This window comes from Hippocampus comes, unplaced genomic scaffold (assembly GCF_001891065.2).
Source record: "Hippocampus comes isolate QL1 unplaced genomic scaffold, H_comes_QL1_v1.1 scaffold86, whole genome shotgun sequence".
NCBI classification, from domain to species: domain Eukaryota; kingdom Metazoa; phylum Chordata; class Actinopteri; order Syngnathiformes; family Syngnathidae; genus Hippocampus; species Hippocampus comes.
In genome coordinates, this window is record NW_017805882.1 from 2,151,679 (window position 1) to 2,174,629 (window position 22,951).

General features: G+C 41.9%; 2 protein-coding genes across 4 annotated transcripts in view; one reads left to right on the forward strand and one right to left on the reverse strand.

Annotated features, from left to right (window-relative positions):
• The window catches only part of LOC109527491 (B-cell lymphoma/leukemia 11A-like), a 39,344-nt gene extending 36,777 nt beyond the window's left edge, over positions 1–2,567 (reverse strand). The window contains exon 1 of the mRNA XM_019889476.1: positions 2,073–2,567. Coding sequence (XP_019745035.1) covers positions 2,073–2,127 — 55 coding nt within the window. The 5' untranslated portion in view covers positions 2,128–2,567. The remainder of the gene's footprint in view (positions 1–2,072) is intronic.
• A 3,324-nt stretch (positions 2,568–5,891) lies between these two features.
• On the forward strand, positions 5,892–22,470 carry cep170ab (centrosomal protein 170Ab). Of its 3 annotated transcripts, none has more exons than XM_019889525.1 (19): positions 5,892–6,023; positions 8,216–8,361; positions 8,459–8,548; positions 9,153–9,231; positions 9,422–9,480; positions 9,690–9,843; positions 10,014–10,145; positions 10,341–10,793; positions 10,875–11,245; positions 11,328–11,456; positions 13,219–13,348; positions 13,523–14,923; positions 15,054–15,288; positions 17,079–17,187; positions 17,294–17,449; positions 18,580–18,671; positions 19,067–19,160; positions 19,812–19,863; positions 21,120–22,470. In XM_019889525.1, exons 2-19 carry the CDS (start codon positions 8,257–8,259, stop codon positions 21,368–21,370), a joined length of 4,092 nt encoding a protein of 1,363 aa, XP_019745084.1. In that variant the 5' UTR covers positions 5,892–6,023; positions 8,216–8,256; the 3' UTR covers positions 21,371–22,470. The 3 variants fall into 3 exon arrangements, with proteins under 3 accessions (XP_019745084.1, XP_019745086.1, XP_019745085.1); XM_019889527.1 differs by having other exon boundaries at positions 13,523–14,917; XM_019889526.1 differs by having other exon boundaries at positions 8,219–8,361.
• Positions 22,471–22,951: the final 481 nt, after the last annotated feature.

The window sequence follows — 22,951 nt, forward strand, 5'->3', positions numbered from 1 at the left end:
AGAGAGGAACGGAGAGAGAGAGAGAGAGAGAGAGAGAGAGAGAGAGAGAATTCATCTAGCCAATGGTAAATGACATTGGACGTTCCAACTGGGATGTTGAGATAAGATGTGATGAATTCTTGCCGGCGGTTCAACCTTTAATTCCATGTCAGGTCAGACGAGAAGGTGATGGGGGACTATGCAAGATAGGCCCTGCTATACCTGTATGTTCGACTACATTAAAGATGAAAGAATTTGCCGGAGCTTATCTGCCCCAGCTTACGCCATTGACATCACAGGAGTATGTGAGGCAGGGTTAAGGAGAATGATTTTCCTTCAAAACCAAATAATCTCATTTTTGACACCAAGCAAAAGTGATGTGAATAACTTTCAAAAATGTCATTTTATCTTTTTCAGACAACTGACTGTCACAGAATTTAAAGTGGTTTGTGTTTGTTTACTAAGGTGGCAGTCCAGAGGGGACTGTTTAACAATTACAAAACGACTTATTTAAGAAATAGATTCATACAAACAAGTGCATCAAGGATGCGATTATTAATATGAAAAAAAAAATTGCAAGGTTATCTTGCTTTGAAAAAAAAGTCCTCACTAAAAATCCACTTGTAAAACTGCGGAAAGAAAACTAAAATATGGCAATATAAATCTACTAAAACAACATTAACTCATGGCCAGGTCAGGGATAAAACCAGGAAGCGTGCAATTAAGTACTAGAAATACATCATGTGCTCAGTGCTCACTCATTGTGTCATGTCAATATCATAAATGTTTGACAACTATTGAATTAAAATGTAACTTCGATGATTACATATACGATTTGAATGTATCTGATGAGATGACTGAGAAATTATTTTGTTCAATGCATTTGTGCTGGTGTTAAGACGTGGTTCGTGTGAAAGAAAACAGGTCTTAAGTGCAAGTCCCCTGCACTTGTTTTCCATTCGGCGTTACATTTGCACTGTGCTGTAAGTTTTACATCTCTACACAAAAAAACAAGAATATGCTTTTCATTAGAAAATCTAAAATTAATAAAATAATTGGGCGTTGTTCAGGAAAACAGGAATAAAATGGGCCAAGTTCAAGTTCATAGGTGCCCCCATAGGAGCATAATCATAGTACGCCCCCCACTGGTAAATCCGGTTGTATCACACCCACAGAATTAAGGCATACGTTCCACGAGTGCGTAATTGGTTTCAGTCGACACGGAAGAAGCGGGGCAACATTGATATCGAACAGATTTAGGAAATAAATTCATACATCAGAAGATGAAGCAAATGTACTGTATAGTTTACTGAAAATTCATTTGGTGCCGGGAACCATTGCACTTGCATAAAATGCATTTTCAACACTGTTCCTCCAGCGAAATAATAGAAATATGATTTTCTGGATGGATCCAGATGCAAGTTAAACACGGCAGTGCAATGTCAACCTCTTTGAAAACACGTGATCGTAAAAGAGTCCAACGTGTTTCCTCCCTTTGAAATTAAAGATGAATCGTCATCAGTGGCGCCCTTCCAGCACGATTGACGTTGAATACACCACAATTTCATTTAATAGCTCTTGTGTGATCATGTGTGATGGTGGCACACTTAACTATGTGCCTTCCGAGGTAATTACAGCGCACACGAGGTCTTTGCGCCGTGTACAAGTGTGCGTGTAAACACCACTTCCTGACCAAACAGCCTCGAACCTTGGCAAATAAAACTCTTTGGCAGCGCAAAGACGAATGGTGGTGGTTATATATTTGGAAACATTGCAAGCTGGTAACTTTATTCACTTGATGCAGAACCTCTTAAACAAAGGTCTGCGGTAACAAAGCCGATGCCTGCTCTTTGATGGCAAAAGAAATCTCGAAGTGTCCGTGACACAACACGTTAACCAACTTCAGTTGAACTTCTCTGCCGCGTTGTTTGAAGCGTTTGCAGTAAAGCCCACTATTTTTAAAGCGCTCCCCTGCGGTCCCTGTAGTGTGAGTTGCCCCACACGAAACAGTTTTTTCAATTAAAATTTATCAAGTCCCCATCCCCTAAAATAAGTCGACACGTGAACAGAAAGTAAACCACATATTTACTTACGCGAAAAGTCCCGTTTGCTCAAGTGCTGGGGTTTGCCTTGTTTGCGGCGAGACATGATGGCTGGAGTGGCGGCTTCTCAGCGGAGCTCACATTGGGAAATCCAGGTAAACTCCAAGTGAAAATCTCATGGATGCATCTGACGTCCGTGAGAATCACGAGCCGCGGGAGTGAGGTGCTCAAAACACGGGCAAAAGTGAGGTGCATGGATCACACGCGCGCGGGCGAGGGGGAGTAACGCGCTGCAGGCTGCGTGGAGGAGATCCTCATGACTTTTAGCGCTACAAGACGATGATGATGATGGTGGTGATGATGATGATGATGATGACGATGGAGGGCGCATGCAGTGAGAGAAGACCCCCACCCCCACCTCCTCCTCCTCCCCCTCATGCCCTCCCCAAACCCTGAGCTGCAAGTTCAAGTGCGGACGTGACGTTCCTGCGAACTTGAACGTCAGGAGATAAACCAAAGTGAGATCTCTGAAGCGTGGGCAGGGCCAAGGCGGCCGGTGGGAGGGGGCAGCTACTATAAACACCAATGGACACTCATTATTATCGACTACCTATAGAAATGCCGGGGGCCACCCTGATGACACACCAAAGGACTGGAAAAGAAGGGGGCTGGACCGAGACAGAGAGAGAGAGAGAGAGAGAGCGAGAGAGCGAGAGAGAGAGAGAGTAGCTGATTGGGGTAGAGACATAATGTGCAACATGCAATATGTGTGATTCATAGTCATGAGGTAACCTATTTACAGTATGTAAGCATGCGTACAGTATGAAGTTATTAAGCAAACCCACAGTGTAAAACTAGTGGTTTTTGGAGCATTGTGAAAAAAGTAATAAAATAATTCTTATTTATGGGCATGACATGTTACATATTGTTCACATAAATCTGTTCTGATCATGTAAGATCAAAGCATAGCGCAGACCAGGGCTATGTGTTTGGTACGCTGTTAGTAAATAAGAAAATAAAAGATGAGTGAACCCAAATTTTCAAGGCAACAAACTTTGATGAAAAAAGTTGGGCAATTCAACAAAATATTTTAAGTTTTGCTTTTGTTAAAATTGCCATTTCCGCATTTCACTATCCATCCGCCAATCCATCCATTTTCTAATCCATTTGGGGTGCTGGAGCCTATCCCAGCTGTCTTGGGGCAGTAGGCTAGGGACACCCTGAACTGGTTGCCAGCCAATCACAGGGCACACATAGACAAATAAACATTCACACTCACACCTAGGGACAATTTAGAGTGTCCCATTAATGTACCATGCATATTTTTGGAATGTGGGAGGAAACTCGGTGAAAACCCATACAAGCACGGGGAGAACATGCAAACGCCACACAGGAAGCCCGGAGCCGGAATCAAACCCTGCACCTCTGAAATGTGAGACGGACTTGGGAACCGTTGACACCGTGCTGCCTCGCATTTCACTAAAAACAAATACAAGTTGACAGAACTAACTGTTCCTTGTATTGTCCCCCAATTTAGATGTACGAGTAAAAACAACTCAGAAATAGATTCCTTGCTTTGTTGTGCTAACTAACATTGTTGCCATAAATATCAATAATTTATGTTAGTTTTAGAAACTCCCACTATATTCTAAAAATGCAATATAACATCATGCAACAGTGCCATGTACATTTATAGATAGGGGCTGCACATATGCGGTGTGCCGGTGTTTATGAGCCCTGGGAATTGAATATTGTGTTTCAGTTCAAGCCTGTCGTTGCGTTTTTGAGCACTAGTTACATTACATTCAGTCAATCAGTTTGGCTGTGGTCACAACGATTTCCGTCGAGGGCCAAGTTCAAAATGTTTTATATAGTATTAGTTGTTTTGCTTTTATTCAGTTGACCCCCACAGTGCAACAATCTGTTCCAATTGCAGCTTCACCTGTCTGTCAAAATATGCCCTTTCGCAAAAGCGGTCTGTGGTGCACAAAAAAAGGTGGACTGCAGACTGTGCACAAACACAAATTAATGATAGTAACAAATATACAGTAGGCACCAGAAAACAAGTAAACAATATCAGTCTCATATTGAGTGCAAAGCCAAAATGTGTCTTCAAACGAGTTTTAAAAATGGACAAAGAGGGGACCTGCTTCACATTTAACAGAGGATCATTCCAGAGGGAGGACCGACTTGCGCTCAGTTCTGGGCATGTCCAGTAGCATCTGGTCGGCAGACCTGAAGCACCAAGCAGGTGAGTAGGTGTGGAAGGGCTCTGAGGGGTAAGCTGGGGCAAGGCCATTTAAAAATTTGACAGCAAATAGACGTACTTAACATGAACTCTAAAATGCACTGGGTTCCAGTGAACGGAGGTCAGAAGTGGGGTTTTGTGTTCACTCTTACAAGTTCCAGTTAGGAGGCAAGCAGCAACATTTTCGACCACCTGGAGATGCTTGAGGGAGAACTGGCTGACTGCAAAATAAAGTGCATTATGATAATCAAGCGGAGATGTAGCAAAGGCATGGAATCTTGTTTGCAAGTGGTGTTGAGAAAGGAAAGACTTTATCTTGCCAGCTGCATAAAACGAAAGAAGCAAATTTGCCGATCCAACTGAAAATCACTGTCCAATTTCGGGCGCCGAGGTGGTTGAGTGGTTAGCACGTCCGTCTCACAGTGCAGAGGTGCAGGATTCGATTCCAGGCCCTGGCCTTCCTGTGTGGAGTTTGCATGTTCTCCCCATGCCTGAATGGGTTTTGACCAGGTGCTCCGGTTTCCTCCCACATTCCAAAAAACATGCATGGCAGGTTCATAGAGCACTCTAAATTGTTCCGAGGTGTGATTGTGAGCATGGATGGTTGTTTGTCTTTGTGAATTTTTATGGAATAATTCGTCTTGATTGAATTTCTTACTCCATCTCATGCAATCCTGTTATGCATTTGCCCAGACTAAGACAATTCTTAAAAAAAAAAAAAAAAAAAAACATTACAGTACTTATTGATATAAGTAAGTTGGTCCTCTTGGTCAGCAATTATAGCTAGCTAAAAAAACACCTTCTACTCTGGAGAGAAAATTAACATTCAACAAGCCTTTTACTGTGATTACATTGACGTGAATCGTAAACACCAAATAAATCATGTAATAAAAATTGCAACATTGAGCTCATCAAGCCTTCGATAGTTTATTACTTATTTCTGATGAATATGTATCATAACATCAGAAAAGTGAAGGTGTGTTTTTCAAGAATTTTGAAGCCAAAATGCTCTTCAATTCTGTAAATCCCATAAATGAAATGGATACGGTCAAGAAATTGCTCACATTGACCTGCTAAGTTGAATGGTATTTTAAGTGGTAACAAAATATTTTTTGTCTCCTATGCATATATATGAACCATTTCCATTCAATTAGAATTCACGTTGAGCGCTAATTGATTTGGTAATTGAGCGTCAATAAGCATCCACAAAAGAAGTTTGATCCTTTGGCGCCATCCAGTGTCTAAAAATATACATATGTAAAGAGAGAGAAAGAGAGAGAGACAGAGAAAGAGAGAAAGAGAGAATGAGAGAGAGAGAGAGAGAGAGAGAGAGAGAGAGAGAGAAAGAGAGAGAGAGAGAGGGAGAATTATTTCATAACGATCTGTGTAATTTATTTACAGGAATTTGAAACTACCCAATCAAAACACAATTCAATTCAATTCAATTCACCATTGATAGTGCATTATATTACATTTCTTGTTTTAATTTGGCATTACTGTAAAAGAAAACATAAATAATACGAATTGAAAATGCTCTTTTACTTACGTTGGTTCATATTATGGGTGGCAGTGCGCTTGTCATTAAGTAATCATGTATCGTGTTCTCCAAATTGAGCACACAGCGCCACTGTGAGGCGAAGGCACGGTAACGCTTCCTGGGCTTGGCGGCCAGGACTGAGAAAGAAGCACGAACAGCTTCAGCTCAATCCATAAATCCAGTGCGTATCGGATGGTGATCACTCTGGCAGCAGCTGGTGAGTGACACGTTTGTTCCGTCCGGAGTGTTTGCCAGCAAAGTGTCCTGGTCCTGATGCGAGACACTTGTTTCGTTCTTCCGGAGAGATGCGGTTAGATGAGCATCGCTGCATGTGTATGCGCCTTGTGAGAAAGCTAGCTTTGTGTGTCGACCAAACCTGGACAATGTTGGGTTAACAGCAGACAATAATTGCGAAGGAATTATTGCTGTTTTACAAAACACGATGTTTGTACCACCATCGAAACGTCGCGGCAAGTGTAAAGCAGGGCGGTTGTATGTACGAGGATCAATACTGCACCTCCGCGTAGCTTCCGGATTTAACACTGCAATCAACGCTCGTGTTAAATACGAAGCCATGTATAAACAGTGAAGTCTATAGTCTTACGTGATTATTAACATCGAATTTTCTTCGGCGGAATGTTGTGAATGATGGCCTAAGTGGGCTAATTTTCAGGGGTTGTCATTGGCTGACTAGCCATCAGCTGCATCCGCCAGCAAGCCCAGTTGATGTGCTGTCATCATCAGAGGAGAGTTTCAGTACATCTCAGCATGGATGTGCAGTCAAGCTTCTAAAGAGGGCAACTAGGCCACTGTAGCCAGGGCGCCAGTCCCGCACCTCCTCAATTGGAAGGAGGGAATAAAAAAATGATGGTGTAAAATCAGGGCCAGATACTGCACGGACAAACTTGGACATAGCCGATGAATTCAGCCATGAGTCAGCAATGAGGCCTGTTTGTTGGTGATGTTATTGCAGCGTGCAGGCAGCCCAGCTGATAGTTTGAGTCAAATTACTGGCGGTTGTTCATTTTATGCTTCTATAGTGTATGCTGTTGATAGAAGAGCTTCAAGGGGAGCACAGCTGAGGGTCTTAAAGAAAGCCATCCTGCCTCTCTCTGGACCATGTGTGCAAATGTTTGCTTGGTGGACTTGCTCTAACTCAGCGTAATAGCGAGTCTTAATCAGCTGTTCAAATGTATTATTTTTCGGAGTCACTCTGTCCTCACCCCCTGTTGTCAGTGTCTTTGAGACAGAGTGATTCGTCTTTCATATTTTATATTTACAATATATGCATCCATGTGCCCTTGGCTGGTGACCAGTTCAGGTTGTGCCCCACTCACCCATAGTCAGCTGGGATCGGCTGCAGCACACCATCAAGCCCAGTGAGGATCATGGTTACTGTATTATATTTTGGGACATTTCATGATAATTATTTTTTTTGTTTTGTTTTGTCTTATTTTTTTAAATTCAGTTCATTTTAATTTGTTTTTAGATCAGTTTTGTAAAAATTTTTATTCGTTTTTTTTGGGGGGGGGAATGCTTCATTTTAGTTTTGTCGGTATTAGTTTTATTTGAATTGTCGAGTGCAAGATTTTTAAAAAACGGTTCTCTCAGTAATAATCATAAAGTAAGGTAAACTACAATTCTCTAATGTCTGTTTGAGCCTCTTTTTTTCTTTACAGACATACAGCAAGACTGAAATAAACACATTTAAAAAGAATGTCTGTTTGAGCCTCTACAAACACAACATACAGCAAGACTGAAATAAACACATTTAAAAAGAACCCCAACACTTCATGTTTGGTATTAATTGAAAAATGTGAAAAGGAAGGACACTTTCACTATAATTATAGTTAGTTTATGTTAGTTTTATGAATGAAAGACGTCGTTTCAGGTAGTTTTTTTTTTTTAAGCATTGTCATTTTAATTTAATTTCATTCACAAAAATGTGACTTCACTTCCAGTTTCAGTTATTTTGTTAATGTCTGTTAACTGTAATAGGCTTTGTAAGCATAAGTGATGCAGAAAATGGAAGAATGGCTGACTGGCATATCCCGTCTGATTTGGGGCAAAAGGCTTGGTATTCCTGGAGCCGGTTGCCATCTGATCAGAGGGGCACACAAACAAACAACCCATTCACACTCACATTTACACCTATGGGCATTGTAGAGGATATAATTGACCAAGACCGAATGAAGATTTCAGCCAAGAACCTCTGAAATGGGAGGCAATATGATAACCGCTCGGTGAGCGATGTGGCTCGTTACTGGTTTGGTAACCTGAAAACATCTCTCAAACAACACCGAACATGTATTCTATTTGAAACAGCTCTTTTATTTGGACATCATTAAATTGCATAGATGTTCCCAAGGTTGTGACGTTGATTTAAATTCCAAAATCTGTCTTTTTCAGCAGGATGCAATAAAGGTCAAAGGTGATCTTGAAAGGGAGCTATGAGTCTGACGTCCTGGTTTCTTGTGAGTGGCAGTGGGACACGTCATCGTCTCCCCAGAGAGATGATCTTCGTGGGGAGAGATGACTGTGAACTCATGCTGCAGGTACAGATTCACGATACTGAGCTATACTCCCTGTATTATAATCGGATAGGGAGATTGTCTTTGCTTAAAGTGATTGCCTGGATTTTATGTGATTTAGTCCCGTAGTGTGGACAAACAACATGCTGTCATCAACTACGAGGCGGATACAGATGAACACAAAGTTAAAGACCTGGGCAGCTTGAATGGGGTGAGTTCCTGGTTGGTTAACGGTTTTATGTCAGGCTGTGATCTTTTTGATTTGAGATGCATTTCATTTTTCCAGTCATTTGACCTCGTTCAATGGTACCTTTTATTATAAAATAATGCACTGTACATACTGTAAAAATGATCAAATGATTTCATGATTATTAAAGCCAAAGTTTAAAATATAAATGATTGTGTCATTTATATTTTATCAAATGATTTCATGATTATTAAAGCCATTTTTAGTTAAAATATGTCTCTAATAAGTTTAAAATATAAATGATTGTGTCATTTATATTTTACATGAGGCACTGAGACAGAAACATTTGAAACACATCTTAGTGTATAAACTGTCATGGAAAACTACCGTATAACCACAATAATACTAAAATGTAAACTGTAAAATACATCTCAGTGTATAAACTGTCATGGAAAACTATAACCACAATAATACTAAAATGTAAACTGTAAAATGTTATTTTTACTTCAAACAGGATTTTTTTTATCCTGGTAAAGATCCAAATTTGTGAGGCAAATTGGATCTCTAATAGCTTGTGTCAAAATTGTGGGTGTAATGCCGGCTCAATCACATTGTTGTGTTTTTGCAGACTTTTGTCAATGATGTCAGAGTACAGGAGCAAATGTATGTCACACTGAAGATCGATGACAAACTGAGGTTCGGTTACGATATCCTTTGAGCCGTTCCTTCACTCCTCTATTAAGCAGCAGCACAGCAGAAGGCCACAGTATTTGAACAACTCTGAAACATGAAATGCTTCACTCTCCTGCACTCTGTTGCATGTCAGATCAGAATACCACCACATGCTTCTCACCATGAAATACTGTTCTGGCTGTCTTTCACCTTAACTTTTCCCACATACAAACTTGTTCACGGTTGTTCGCGGAGAGCTGCACATACCGGAAGAGGCTCTAAAGGTGAGACTGCCTCTCCATATGGAGAAATGTTGCAATTCTTGTACTGTATCTCAGTGAAATCTTCAGGTGTAAGTGGGTTGTTCACTGCATTCTTTTAACCCAAAAATACATCACAGTATTATCTCCAAACACTGCTGGATATTTGCTTTTCTTTTTTTTTTTTTTTTTACTCCTCTCCTCTCATGCCACTGCTTTTTCCCTCCTTTCAGCATGAGAAGTTTAGCAGCCAGCTTCAGCTCAGCCAGAGAAGGCCTCTCGAGGGGGAGTCATCAAAATCAGAAGTCAAACGTTCTGAGGCAGCCGCACCAGTGTGTGAGGCGGCCTCTGCTAAAGAGCCCAACAGGGTGGAAGAAAAGATGACCGGTTAGTTACCAGGCCACGGCGCAAAGGACGCAGTCTGCAATGCTTTCTGAGTGATTGCAGCACTTTGACTTTCCAGTTGTCTGCTTGTACATATCCTACTGTTTCGTTCTGGTCATGTTGCTGCTTCACACATACAATTCATAATGAAACCTATACTTTTATTGTTGTAGATGTAACAGTTTTGCACAGGGGAACACCCCTTTATGGACAGCCTGCCTGGTGGGGTGATGGGGACGCTGATAATCACTCCGGAAGGCCTGAAGAAAATAATTCTGAGAGAACTCGTGAAAAACCTCAAACAGGTTCATACTGGCCAACATGCTATTTTATGTACTAATGCACATGACATCATAACAAGCTTAAATCCAGTGTCCTAGTTCTGTTAATTGTGTATGGAGCTTCAAAAATACAATATTTTTATCAATCTCAAAATCTAAATTGACCAGAGTTTAGAGTGTGAAGTATGAACCACCATGCCATCATGTTTTGTCTGACAGACACAAAGAAGAGCGCGGAAATGCCAAAGTCTGCCCTGCAACTACCCTCGACTCAGGAGCCAAGCTACTTTGAAATCCCAACCAAAGATGGCCCCCAAGAAGGTAAAGCAATTGGTGAGGCCACATTTCGAGATCAAGAGGCCGCTATTTCATCTGTTGCCGAGCCTGTCCATGGTCATGCATCCTACACCATTGAATTTGACCCCGGAGCATCAGGGAAAGTGACGGTCAAAGATCGAGTGGCAAAGTTGGGCTTAGACACAAGGCCACGTCCAAAAAGGGGAGTGGGAGAGGAACTGAGTCCACTTCAGACAGCCATGGTGGCCGCAGAGGTCAAAGTTGCTGATTGGCTAGCCCAGAATGAGCTGCCTTTGACTGTTAAAGAAACAGCTGCAGAAGATGGTGGGGAAAGTGTGAAGAGTGATGTACCTGTTCAGCTGAGGAGTCTGAAAGGTACTGTATCGATATACGCCAACACTTGAGTAAAATTATGCTGCCCTCAATTTAAGCTTATTCGCCATTCTTCTATGCCAGACAGCAAACATGAGGATGGCACACAGAGCGACTCTGAGAACGCACTTGGAGAACAACGCAGGGTTGCTGCTCTGGAGGAGCGCCCTTTGGGGCTTTGGGGCGGAGCAGGAATGAAGATCAGGGAAGGGCGCGCTAATGTGCCTGAGGGGCTCTTTGCGGAGGAGGAAAGTCCAGCTCGCCGTCGTAGGTCTTCAAGTACAAAAGTGCCAGCTAGCTTTGTAGAAAGGCAACATAGCGCTGCACCACACCAACAAAGTAGTCGTGATGAGTGCTATCAACGCGCAGATGATGGCAGCGACAGAGGAACATATACCATCGACCTGGAAAATGGTGACCATGAAGAAGAAGAGGCTCGAAAAATGATTGACAAGGTGGGAAAGAATAAACAGCATGTGATGTCATTAAGTTTAACATGTTCGGTGCAAATGGTTTTTCCTCCTCTATATAATTCAGGTGTTTGGTGTAGATGAACTAGAGGCTCTGCATGTTTCCAGAGTGGGGAGTGCAGGCCTAAAAGAGACCCTCCCCTCCCAGAGGTCTGCTGCTAGAGATGGAGGAAAACCTGGCTTCAGGGAAACAGAGGTGCAAAACCAGAGTTCTCAATACAACACGAGTGCTTTATCACCAAAAGAAGATCATATCAACAGCGAATCATTGTGGTGGCAGTATCATGCTTTATGGGCTTACTGTCTCCAGCTAGAAATGGGATCTTAGACAGAGTGGAGAGCATCACTGAACAGTTCCAAATACCAGTCAGTGTGAGCATATAACCTTAAGGCTTCAGCTAGAAAGAACAAAAATGTCAGGAAAAGCCAACTAGAACATCTGAAATGGATTTGAGGTAAGTCGGAGGCACTTCAAACGGTGGCAGGTGTGTGCTGACTTATATTTAACATGGGTGTGACTGTGACTGGTTAATTCTAAATGCAGCCACATCCCCAATTATAAGAGGGTGTGCACACTTGTGCAACCACATCACCTCAGTTGTTTCTTTTTACTTGCCTTCTAGATTAATTTGTACGGGTAAGTGGTCACATTATAGTGGAGAAAGTTTTGAAATTATTTGTCTTAGTCTCATTTTATGTCCCAATGTCTTCCAATGATCTGAGGAGCTAAGTTGTCTCTGGGGCTTTATGCCTCTAATAAAGTCATACATGGCAAACAGATCTCAGGTGATGGACCAGACAAAGCATGGCTCAGTGACTCTGATAATGAACGAAACCATTGGACAGCGTTTTCTCTTGCCCGACGCGGGTCACCGGGGCCCTCCTCTGGAACCAGGCCAAGCCCACACCAATGGGGCATGGCCAGGATCAGCCCAAAGAGGCAATGTGGGTCCCCCTTCCAATGGGCTCACCACCTATGGGAGGGGCCAAAGGGGTTGGGTGCAAAGTGAAGTGGGTGGCAAAAAAGGTGGGGAGCTTCGGCTGCAGAAGCTAGCTCAAGGGACATGGAATGTCACCTCTCTTGCAGGGAAGGAGCCCTAGCTGATGTGCGAGGCAGAGAAGTTCTGACTTCACATAATCGGACTTGCTTCCACACAGCCTGTGCTCTGTTACAAGTTTTCTCGAGAGGGGTTGGACTCTCTTCAACTCTGGAGTTTCTAACCGGGGACAGGCACAGAGCATGTGTGGACATGCTCATTGCCCCCCATCTCAGTGTCTGTATATTAGGGTTCACACTGGTGGATGAGAGAGTACCACTTTTGGGTGGGGGACCTGGTCTTGATTGTTGTTTGTGCGATACATCAAACAGAAATTCAGAGTACCCATCCTTTTTGGAGTCCTTGGAAAAAGCTGTTGCCTCCACGAACCGATTGCGGATAAGTGGTAAATAATGGATGGATAGATGATTATTAATTTGAATAGGCAGCAAGGTAGTGACTGGTTAGCACATCCGCCTCACTCCGCAGAGGTCATGGGCTTGATTCCAGCCCTGGCCTTCCTGTGTGGAGTTTGCATGTTCTCCCCGTGCCTGCATGGGTTTTCTCTGGATACTCCAGTTTTCTCCCACATTCCAAAAACATGCAAGGTGGGTTAATGGAACACTCTAAATTGACCCTAGCTGTGATTGTGAGCACATGTTGTTGTTTGTTTATGTGTGCCCTGGCAAACAGTTCAAGGTGTAACCCGCCTACTGCCCGAAGACAGCTGGGATAGGCTCCAGCACGCCGACCCTTGTGAGGATAGGTGGAATAGATAACGGATGGATGGATTCATTTGAATACAATTATATTGTTCCAGAGTAGCTTTAAGTGATGGCTGCACACTACTTCCATTGTAGTTTCAGATTGAGGTTTGCCTTAGAATCCTGTTGAGTAGATTTTCCATTCTGTCTTTTACAGATACTGCCTGAGGAACTGGTGGTTGGTGGTCCTCGCTGGGTCTCACAGTGGGCTATCCTCGCTGCCAGCCACATAAGGACAGACCCTGAGGGATCTGGTGGCGAGAGTCAAAGTTTAGTTACCGACAAAGGTACTTAAGTACTACCAAGGACAATGTCTCCCTTTGAGTAGAAATAACATAAATGCATTTGGTTTAGAAAGTGTAAAGACAGTCCACAAATAAACCTCTTTTTAAAGCACTGCACGCACACCAGTGACACACATTTGAGAACTAATATTGCAAATACTGTATGTTATTTTTCAGCAGATGTAAGTAAATCCAGCCATTACTTTGCTTCATCTGGTCAAAAAGTACCTGATGAAGAAGGAGGAAGGAGGACTCCAAGTTGTGGCATGCACACGGATATGGGAGAGAAACAGGACACGGAACTGCAAGAGAAGGAGAGCCAGCGGGGGAAGACAGCAGGAGAAGGAATTTTGCCTGCTCAGGGCAGCCCTAGTCGTTCTTCATCAGCCAAGTCACAGGGCAGCAGTTATGGGAGAACAAGTCAAACAGGTGCGATGACTAAGCTCCCCCCTCGGCCAAAGACGAGTGGAGAGAGGAGAATAGAGGAAGTGCAGAAGAGGAAAAAGGAAGAGAGGATCAAAGAGACCATTGGAAAACCTTTTTTGAGACAGGAGAGTTTTACTGTGGAGAAGCCAAGCTCCAATGTACCCATTGAGCTGATTCCTCGCATTGATGGACTCACAGGAAGCAGACCCCCTAGTAGGGAGGCTGCCATCGACAGTGACATACTACAGAAAGACTCTGAGGCAGTGGCAGCTTTCTTAGAGACCACTGTATCAGACCAAGGTGATCCGCCAAGTCAGTCCATTGAAGGTTCCATGTCACCAGAGTCAGATGTGGACACAACTAGTACAGTGAGCCAGGCTGATGGAGCAAGGAAAATGGTTCAAAAACGGCGAATTCTCGTTGGACAACAAAAGCAGAAAACCGTTGTGTCCTCAAACAACAAAGGCGCAGCTGCTGGTCGAGAGACACAGGACAAGAGGGTTAAGACCAGAACACATGGTCTTCAGCACCCCTGGACTTCTCTGGACCTCACAGATGATGATATCAACTCAAATTCACTTCTCTGTGATACCCGGCCGACCACACAGGAAACCAGAGGTTCACGGGCCAGAACTCAAACAGAAAGCACTACAGTGGGGGCCAGCACTAAGTCCAGTAGGGCTAAGATCAACCAAGCACCTGCTTCTCTTCCAGCCAGTAAAACCACAAGTGCACCAAAGCCAAGGCCTACAAGGGCATCCATCCTGAGGCGAGCCCGACTTGGTGACTCAACCGACACTGAACCAGTAGATTTGGACAGGATGTCTGTGGCCTCTGAGGCCTCAACTACTAGCTCCACATCCAGGACAGGTCTGACAAAAAGAGGAATGTCTAGGATAGAGGCTCTGGCACAGCCAAGGAGACCAAGGGTTGGTTCTCCTTCTGCCCAGAGTGACTCTGAAGCTACCGTGACCAGGAGTAGAGGATTGGGAGCTAGAAGTACTGCCGGTGATTATGCTATTAGACACGGACTAAGAGGGTCCAATGTGACCTCTGCATGCGGACCCAGAGCCAGGGCGAACAGTGCCTCCAAGCTTCCTGACAAAAGTAAACCCATCTCCTCATATGGACAGGCCACACCAGCAGGTATTTGTGAGTACATACTACTTAGTTGATGTCTGTCTTTCACAGATTCGTCTGCCTTTGCCCCTTTTGATTGAGATTGTTCAAATCAACAACTCTTAAACTCTTAATCATTGTCTAAATGTTTTTCTTTCCATAGCCAGCACTCGTTGGCGCCGTGTGCCTGTAGAGTATGCCTCCACCTCAGAAGATGAGTACGGATCCAACCGCCATATGTCCAAACAGGGCCAGGCACGGCCAGTTCCGGCCACACGAGTGGCACAGCTTGGAGGCTCAGGGCCAACTGCTCCTAATTCTGCAGGCCTGAAGCCAGCATCTCGAGATCAGGATGAATATATGAGAGACTGGACAGCACACAGTGAAGAGATAGCCAGGTATGTCAGTGGAGTTTGAAAACACAAGATGATGGAAACTGCTATGTCATATTTTAAGGTGTGGGGCAGCCTTTTGGATTACCATTAAGAAATGGAAATACATACCTGTAGGTTCCTGTTTAGTTTTAACTGACCAGATTAAAATTTTCAGGAATTATAAGAGGCTTACTGAGAATAATACTGATAAAAGATATAGCAACACGCTGTTTGATGTAACTTTATTAGTTGAGGATTACTATTGCATTGGAGACATGCATGTATTTCCATACATGTAACCAAATCAATCCCTTTAACTGCTAATATAAGTTGTCGCTCCTCTTGCAACAAAACAGATAAACAACCTAGACAGAATTATGCTTCTACTTGCAGATTTCACAGTTTGAGATTGTGTTCTCACCTTTGTAAGCTTCCCCCTTACCCCTCCAAATTTAACAATGCTAAATATGATCAAACTGTTCAATTTTAGTCTTATTAGATCACAGGGCATGTCTCCACAAATTCTTTGTCCCTGTTGTGTATTTGTCAAGTATAATCTGTAGGTTGTTTTGTTTTTGTTTTGTTTTTTTAGCAGGGGGCAGGGGTGTGTAATGGCTTCACCCTGTCAGAGTGGCCTTTCAGCCCATGTCAGAACAGTAGTTATTTCACTGTGGCTAATGATACCCTCTTAACAGCTTCAGTCAGCATCTTTCCAAGGTCTTTTGTTGTTCTTGGTTTGATATGCACATTTTAGACCAAAGCATGACATTTCCTTCCTGAGTGGTATTAGTACTTGCATATAATTGTTTCAATCGATGAACCTGGCACCTTCAGACATATGAAAATTGCACCCAAGGATGAATAGACTTAAGCAAGTCCACAATTCTCTTCCTGATATCTTGACTGATTTCTTTTGACTTCCCCATGGTACACAGACAAAATGACTCAGGCCTTGTCAAATAAACCTTTCAGAACCATCCAAAGACATGACATCATCATCTGGGTTTCCTTATATTAAAAAATAAAAAGGCATGGTGATATTACTGTTTTTAAACTTCTTCTTCTTGAACTTTGAGGAAAGTGACGGAAACATTTGCTCAAAAAAGTCAGTTGGCAAATAGAAATGACTTTGGTCATCCTAATTTAACTAAAACAGGAAAAATTTTCGTCTGATTTAATGTCATGTGTGTCTTTTTATCTAGTGTAAATAAACTTCTGGTTTCAGTAGTTTAATAAATCCAAAATAATTAATTTTGTGGTGTGCAGTGTTTTACATGAACACATATTGCCTGCCAGTCCATTTCCCAATCATCTTAAAGGGTCAAACTTTTGCTCATAATTGCACAGGAAATATGCCCACATTAGTATTTTACAATGCAAGCGCCAAAAACAAGTTTGACATCATTTGAAATGTAACTAACAAACGTGTAACGTTATGCAAAGATGATTTGTGTCACAGATGAACCACAGGCATCTCCCTTTTAAAATTCGTAATTACAAATGTCAAAGGATGTGAATAACATTTAAAGGTAACAACAAAAACTCTCTTTTAATGGGAGTGCTTACTTCAAGATCAGGGGAACTTCTGGTGTGTATTTTTCTTTCAATCCTCCATTCACACAACTTGTTCTTTTGGAATAAGTGTCACAAAAAGCAAATGATGCTCTTGTGAGGTAGCAGACGTGTCTGGTTCATTACGGATCCGGTTGTACAATCTCAACCTTGCAGTTTCCATGCCCTGTGTTCTCAGTATGACATTAAATGGTTGGTTGACATCCTAAAAGTGACATTTGGTATCCATATTTGCTCAACAGGATTAGCCAGGACCTTGCCAAAGACCTAGCGATGCTTGCAAGAGAGATTCACGATGTAGCTGGAGAGATTGACTCAGTCAGCCCTGCAGCCACTGACCCTGGAGTCGTGGTATTGTCCAAATATTTAACTGTAGTTGATCAGCAAAATATGGACGTAGTAGTCATGCGAAATAAAACTAATAATTGCAATGAAATGAATGTGTATTCTGTTATAGTTGGAGGAATGTGATGACCGCTTGGACCAAGGGGGTCCCTCCACAGATCATAGCACTGCTCTGGAAGCAAATGGGAAGTCCGTTGAAATGAGACAGAGGTCCTCCAATCCACAGGGATCGCGCTCCATTCGTCGACAAACATGGAACCGCGATGAAGTGAGTCCACTTGGAACATAGAACATAGCTCGCCATCGTAGTGTGCATCACCTCCAGTAAAACCCGGAAACTGTCCTGAAATCTATTTTGTTTACTCTTGACAAAACAAGCACTCGCAAAATGTACCCGTACATGCAAAATGGCATCAATAATAAGAACATTGCTGAGGAAGTGTACCATAATGATGCTGGTACAGGTAATGCGGTCCAGTGGTACTTCAAGTTCCTAATTTAATTCATTGTGTGATTGAAAATAAATACAGTTCACTACAAAAGTACATGAAATTACACTTCCTTATGAAGAAGGACAGCAGCCCCTCCACTGAAGAAGAAATCCTTATCAGATGTTTTTTATTTTGTCTACATGTATTTTTTTAATTGGGGTTTTTCTACACAAAAAAAGTGATCCAGAGTACTGTAACTTGTTTAGGGTTTTTTTGTTTGTTTGTTTGTTTGTTTTTGTCAAAAATTCTAGGTGGCTGCTGTTAGAATTGTGATTGCGAGAAGCGTGTGTGTAAGCGTTACTTCCGGCTGCGCACACAACAACTTTGTATGTGTTTTCGCTGAGCGGGCATCGAGTTTCATGTGGGCTTTTTCTGTGCATTATTTCTTAAAATCGGTTCAGGTTTTTCTCATGAAATACTTGGTTAATTGAGTTAATATAGATGTAAAACATATTACATTTCAAAACATTTAAAATGGCATTCATTCATAAGTGAGTAAATGACCATTGTATGATTAAAATGAACTATTTCACTTTTTTACTCTCATCTAGGACTGACCTGGCGCTTGAAATCATAAAATCCAAGGTGGCCCTTGAGCATTTAAGTTTGCCTCTCTCTTTCCGGCACATACATCAAGATAAACTGATGACTAGAGGAAGTGCTCAACAAATACTGTACATGCAATAACTCAAGGGGTCGAGTCATTTGCCATGCTTAGTATATGGTTTTAAAGCGTAGATGTCTCATGGATTGAAAATCAACCAAAATCCCCAGTAGAATGTTTAACAAAGATTCTTTCTTAGATATTTATCGAAAGTATTGATGTAGAGTATAGCAGCAGTTCAATGAATCTGTGAAGCAGTTTATTCATGTCCTTGTATTTTCAAAAAATGTTTTCACCCGCCAGGCAATGACGCTAGACAGTTTACTCCTACCATCTGTGAATCAGCTCTCAAACAGAATACGACAATCTGTCGACAAAACAGCCAACAAAATCAGGTGAGCGTCATACTGTGTCACAATAAGCACTTACTTCTGTTGACGAAGGTTTCATATATCGTAGTTATTAGGACTGAGAAGTGGAGGATGGAAATATATTCACTCTTGAAATGTGCCTTTTTGGTTTTTCCTTTGATTTTCTTTTTATTTGCTGAAACTAGGCCAGCTCGACCAATATGACTGACACATCACAAAGGCTTGCACCACCAGCCAGCTGCAAATTTTATCCGTTATCACACTCGGGATGACAACTCACAAGCTTTTCCTTCATTGCTACCACATTGCGCATCATGTTAAGGAAATTATGGTATTCAAAATCCCGGTGGGCAGGGCTGTATTAAAAATAATTTCATGTATTTCGCTTGTACCTATTTTTACTTCTTCTCCACCTCAAGGATCCTTTTCAAGGATAAAGACCGGAAATGGGAAGAGATTGAGAGCACACTTCAGGCAGAGCATGACTCCTTGCTGTTGAAGAGCTCCAACAAGGTGAAAATCCTTGTCATGAAATCCGACGTTTATTCATTTAGTTCAAATTCGATTGTTTGTGGCTTGAAGGAAAAAATAGTATCTGCTGGTATATACTCGACGTCCATTCATGGCACCAGCACTGTCAAGACGAGACAGTGAGACAGTTTAACGTTATGTTGTCTGGTGTCACTTTGGTCTAGATTAATACAAATTGACAGAGCATGAAAGGCAATTTATTATGGCTTCAGCAATGGGAGATGTTGCTTCTAATCTGTTTAGAGGAGTAATCCAATCGTTTTTCACCGAATGGAATTAGTGTCATTCAGTAGAAAATCCGTTCTCTGTAACAGTAAACATAAAATATTGGATTAGTGGCAGTCATAGAAAGTGTTGATAGAATATTTGTGTGTGTGTGTGTGTGTGGGGGGGGCTCTGGAGTTGGAGAGTTCAACTCCTCAGAGACCAAGTGGCATGGTTCTAAATTCTGGCATGTAGATGGCCCAGACCGCTCATCTTGATGGCAGTGAGAGGACTCATGAAGAAAGAAGGGATGAGTGTGTGCTTATGCGCAAACAAGGACAATAATTGTGCTATTTTGCATGTAAGATCAAACTACAGACTTCGCTCGACTTCGTGCATGTTGTTTTGTTTTGTTTTGTTTTTTGCCAGGAGATTTCCACTATCATTCAAGACCTAAAGAGAGTGGAAAGACAACTTCTTGGTATGCATCTAATAAACTTTATCTTTTTATGAGAACGATGGAAAAATGATTATATTTATTTTCAACAGAGTAGTATGGTTCGATTTAGTTCGGTATAGTACTCACAGCTCTCAGTTAGATAGATAGATAGATAGATAGATAGATAGATAGATAGATAGATAGATAGATAGATAGATAGAAACATGGACATATAGAAACATGGACATAGTAGGATTAGTTGACCCTATGTTATGATTAGTAGTATGTGGTAGACACTGAATCCAAACTTTAAAGAAAAGTCGAGTGTTTTTTTGTTTGTTTTTTTACTTGAGCTGTAAAAGGCTGGTATTAAGGAACAGGAATTCACCAAGAATTTCCAGCATGATCTCCAAAGTCTCCTGTCCAGCGCTGTTGCGAGCCACGCATTGGTAAGTTCCTTTGTCAGCCATGCTGACGTGCTGGATCCTAAAGGGTGACGTGTCCTTGATCCCAACAGGAAGACCATTGTGAAACCAATTGACCTCTGGGCTCGGCTCCCCCTGGACCACACATGGGAGCGTGACTGTTTGTCCCACCAGGGCTTTCAGTAGCGGGGGTGCGGGCTGAATCCTGGGCTTGGCTAAGGACAAAAGAACAACCTTGACACGTGTTTTATCATATCTATCCATAATGTCAACAGTTTAGAGAGAAGTGCCGTTATCATGAATTCTATCAACATGAAAGTGCTCTCAACAAACATGTTATTGTTTCCGACTTTATCATAAAACCCCACAAAGTTACCTTGGATGTGTAAATTGTAGCTTAAGGACACATTGCCGGCTGGGTTCTCTGCAGTACACGTGTACAATTTACTATCAATGAGGCGTACATCAGTTATCTTCAGGGAGCCTGAGGGCAAAACAGTGAACCTGGGGAATGGTGAGGGGTGAAGAGCAAAGAAATGACACAATAAAACACAACACTTAAAGAGTGAGAGAAAATCCATTCATATTGGTGGAAAGAAAGCTAATATTGTTTGGAAGAAAAAAAACAAAAACAAAAGCGCGAATTCCTTTGTTTTTGCAAGAACATTTGTGACACTAAAAAGATTGTTTGAAACAAAGATTCTTACTCAAATGCCATTGTTTTTTTCAAGAACATTTGTTACCCTAAAATGTAAAAAAAAAATGTGGATGCCCTGAAAAATGAAAAGAAACTGATGTCACATGTAAATTAATAGAACCTTGTCATATCAATTACCGGTAGTTACTTTTTGGATGTTTGTTCTCCTTGGCCAGTGATTGATATGATGGTGGATCCAGACGGGACCCTGGATGCTCTGACAAGCCTGGGCCTTACCAGCCCGTTGGCTGACCAGAAGGGTCCTGCAACTCACCAGGCAGAATCAGCTCCTACCGCCGGAGGAGAGGCTTCTTCTCGTGCATTGTTGGACTCAAGGCATGAAGTCGCCCTCGGTGAATCGCATGGACTGTCAGAGTGTTTACAGGTAGCACAGCAAGTCAAAGGGTCCCCACACACCAGTGGATAGTTGACAGCACTGGAAGCATCTTCCAAAATGTGTCCATTATATCATACTTATTTAGAATCTCCAAGAAGCATTCACAATTTTGACATAATCTGTCAGTACAGTACAGATTTTGAATCTGGAAAAGTGACTTGATCGTTTGCTATGGTTTACTTAATTTCTGTCTTGATGCAAAACAATTTCTTTGCACGTTTTTTTTGTGGTTTTTTTTTGGTACAGTTACAGTATATCACCCAAAGTCACGTATGGGATTTATAAACTTCTGTCCAGTGACTTGTCATTATCAATGCAAATAAATAGTGTAACCTAACAAGAAAGGTCTGTGCAAAGGTGTCAAAAAAAAAATCTACTACGGTAGTTTTTTTGTGTGCGATAAGAACTGAGATGTACAGTATTTACCTTGTATCTGATTCTTATAGTCAAATCCCAAACTAGTACATGCCTTTGCCATGTGAAAACTATGTGCAACCTGGTAGAATAGAAAGGTCCGATGTAGCTCCGAGAAAGATTTTCTTCTCCCTTAAGTATTTTGTCACAAGTGCCCTAACTCAGGCAATCATTACAGTAAAAGAGCAGAAATGATAAAGATGATAGCAAGGGACTCTTCAAAGTAGGTTCTTTGCACTTGTTGAAGCTATGTCAAAATTGGGGTGTAAAGGATGAGAAGATGCCCGTTCTAATGCTCCATTCGCGGTGGCGGTTTGGCGAAAACGTATGCAAGGTTGCAGTCATTGGGGAAAAAGTTATGTCCAATTATTTTCTACTGAAGTGTTGTGTTTCAACCAGCATAGACAGGGTCTACCTCCAAGTCCTGCAGCGGCGGGCTGCAACGATGCAAAGGAGGGATGGAGAGATTTTCATCACATTATCGTTTACACATGAATGTAACCGGATCAAATTCTACCTAACAAATTTAGCAAGTATTACTAACTGCGTTTTGTGATCAGCACTTAGTGAACTTTGTTGGTTGACGATTTTGAAAAAGTTTGGTTTGGATGGTTTGTAAAAGAAAATAATGTTTTTCATGATTTTAGTACAGTTGTTAACTTCACAATACCCGTGTATTGTTTGCCTTGTTTCCAATAAAATGCATGATAGTCCTACTTTTATATTCTTAAGTGACCCTCACTAGTGTACCTGTAATGTTTTATCAACAAAGGTGTGACACAAGGATACCACAATGTGACTTTGGAGCTGAACCAGATTTTTTTTTCATTTACAACACGCATTTTGTTTTGTTGCAGGTGGCTCGAAATCAGGGGTGTAAAGGGAAATGATTTGTGCGTCTGGGTGTGTGTTATTATTATTATTACATATTTTGATGTGCGTGTATGCTGAGCCCTATGCATCCTACCAGTTTCACTTTCACAAAAAAAAGTATTTAAAAAAACAAACAAACAAGCAGGTCACCTCTGCCGACGATGGCGCGTGACCTGCATCACCAGATGTTGTTCGTGGTCGGTCAATTTTCATCGACTTGACTCTTCTTTGATTGATGACAGTGGCACCTGTCTTGTCAAAACAACAACACCCAATGTCACAAATGAGTAATACAAAATGTGTTGTTCGGATGCTGGTCATATA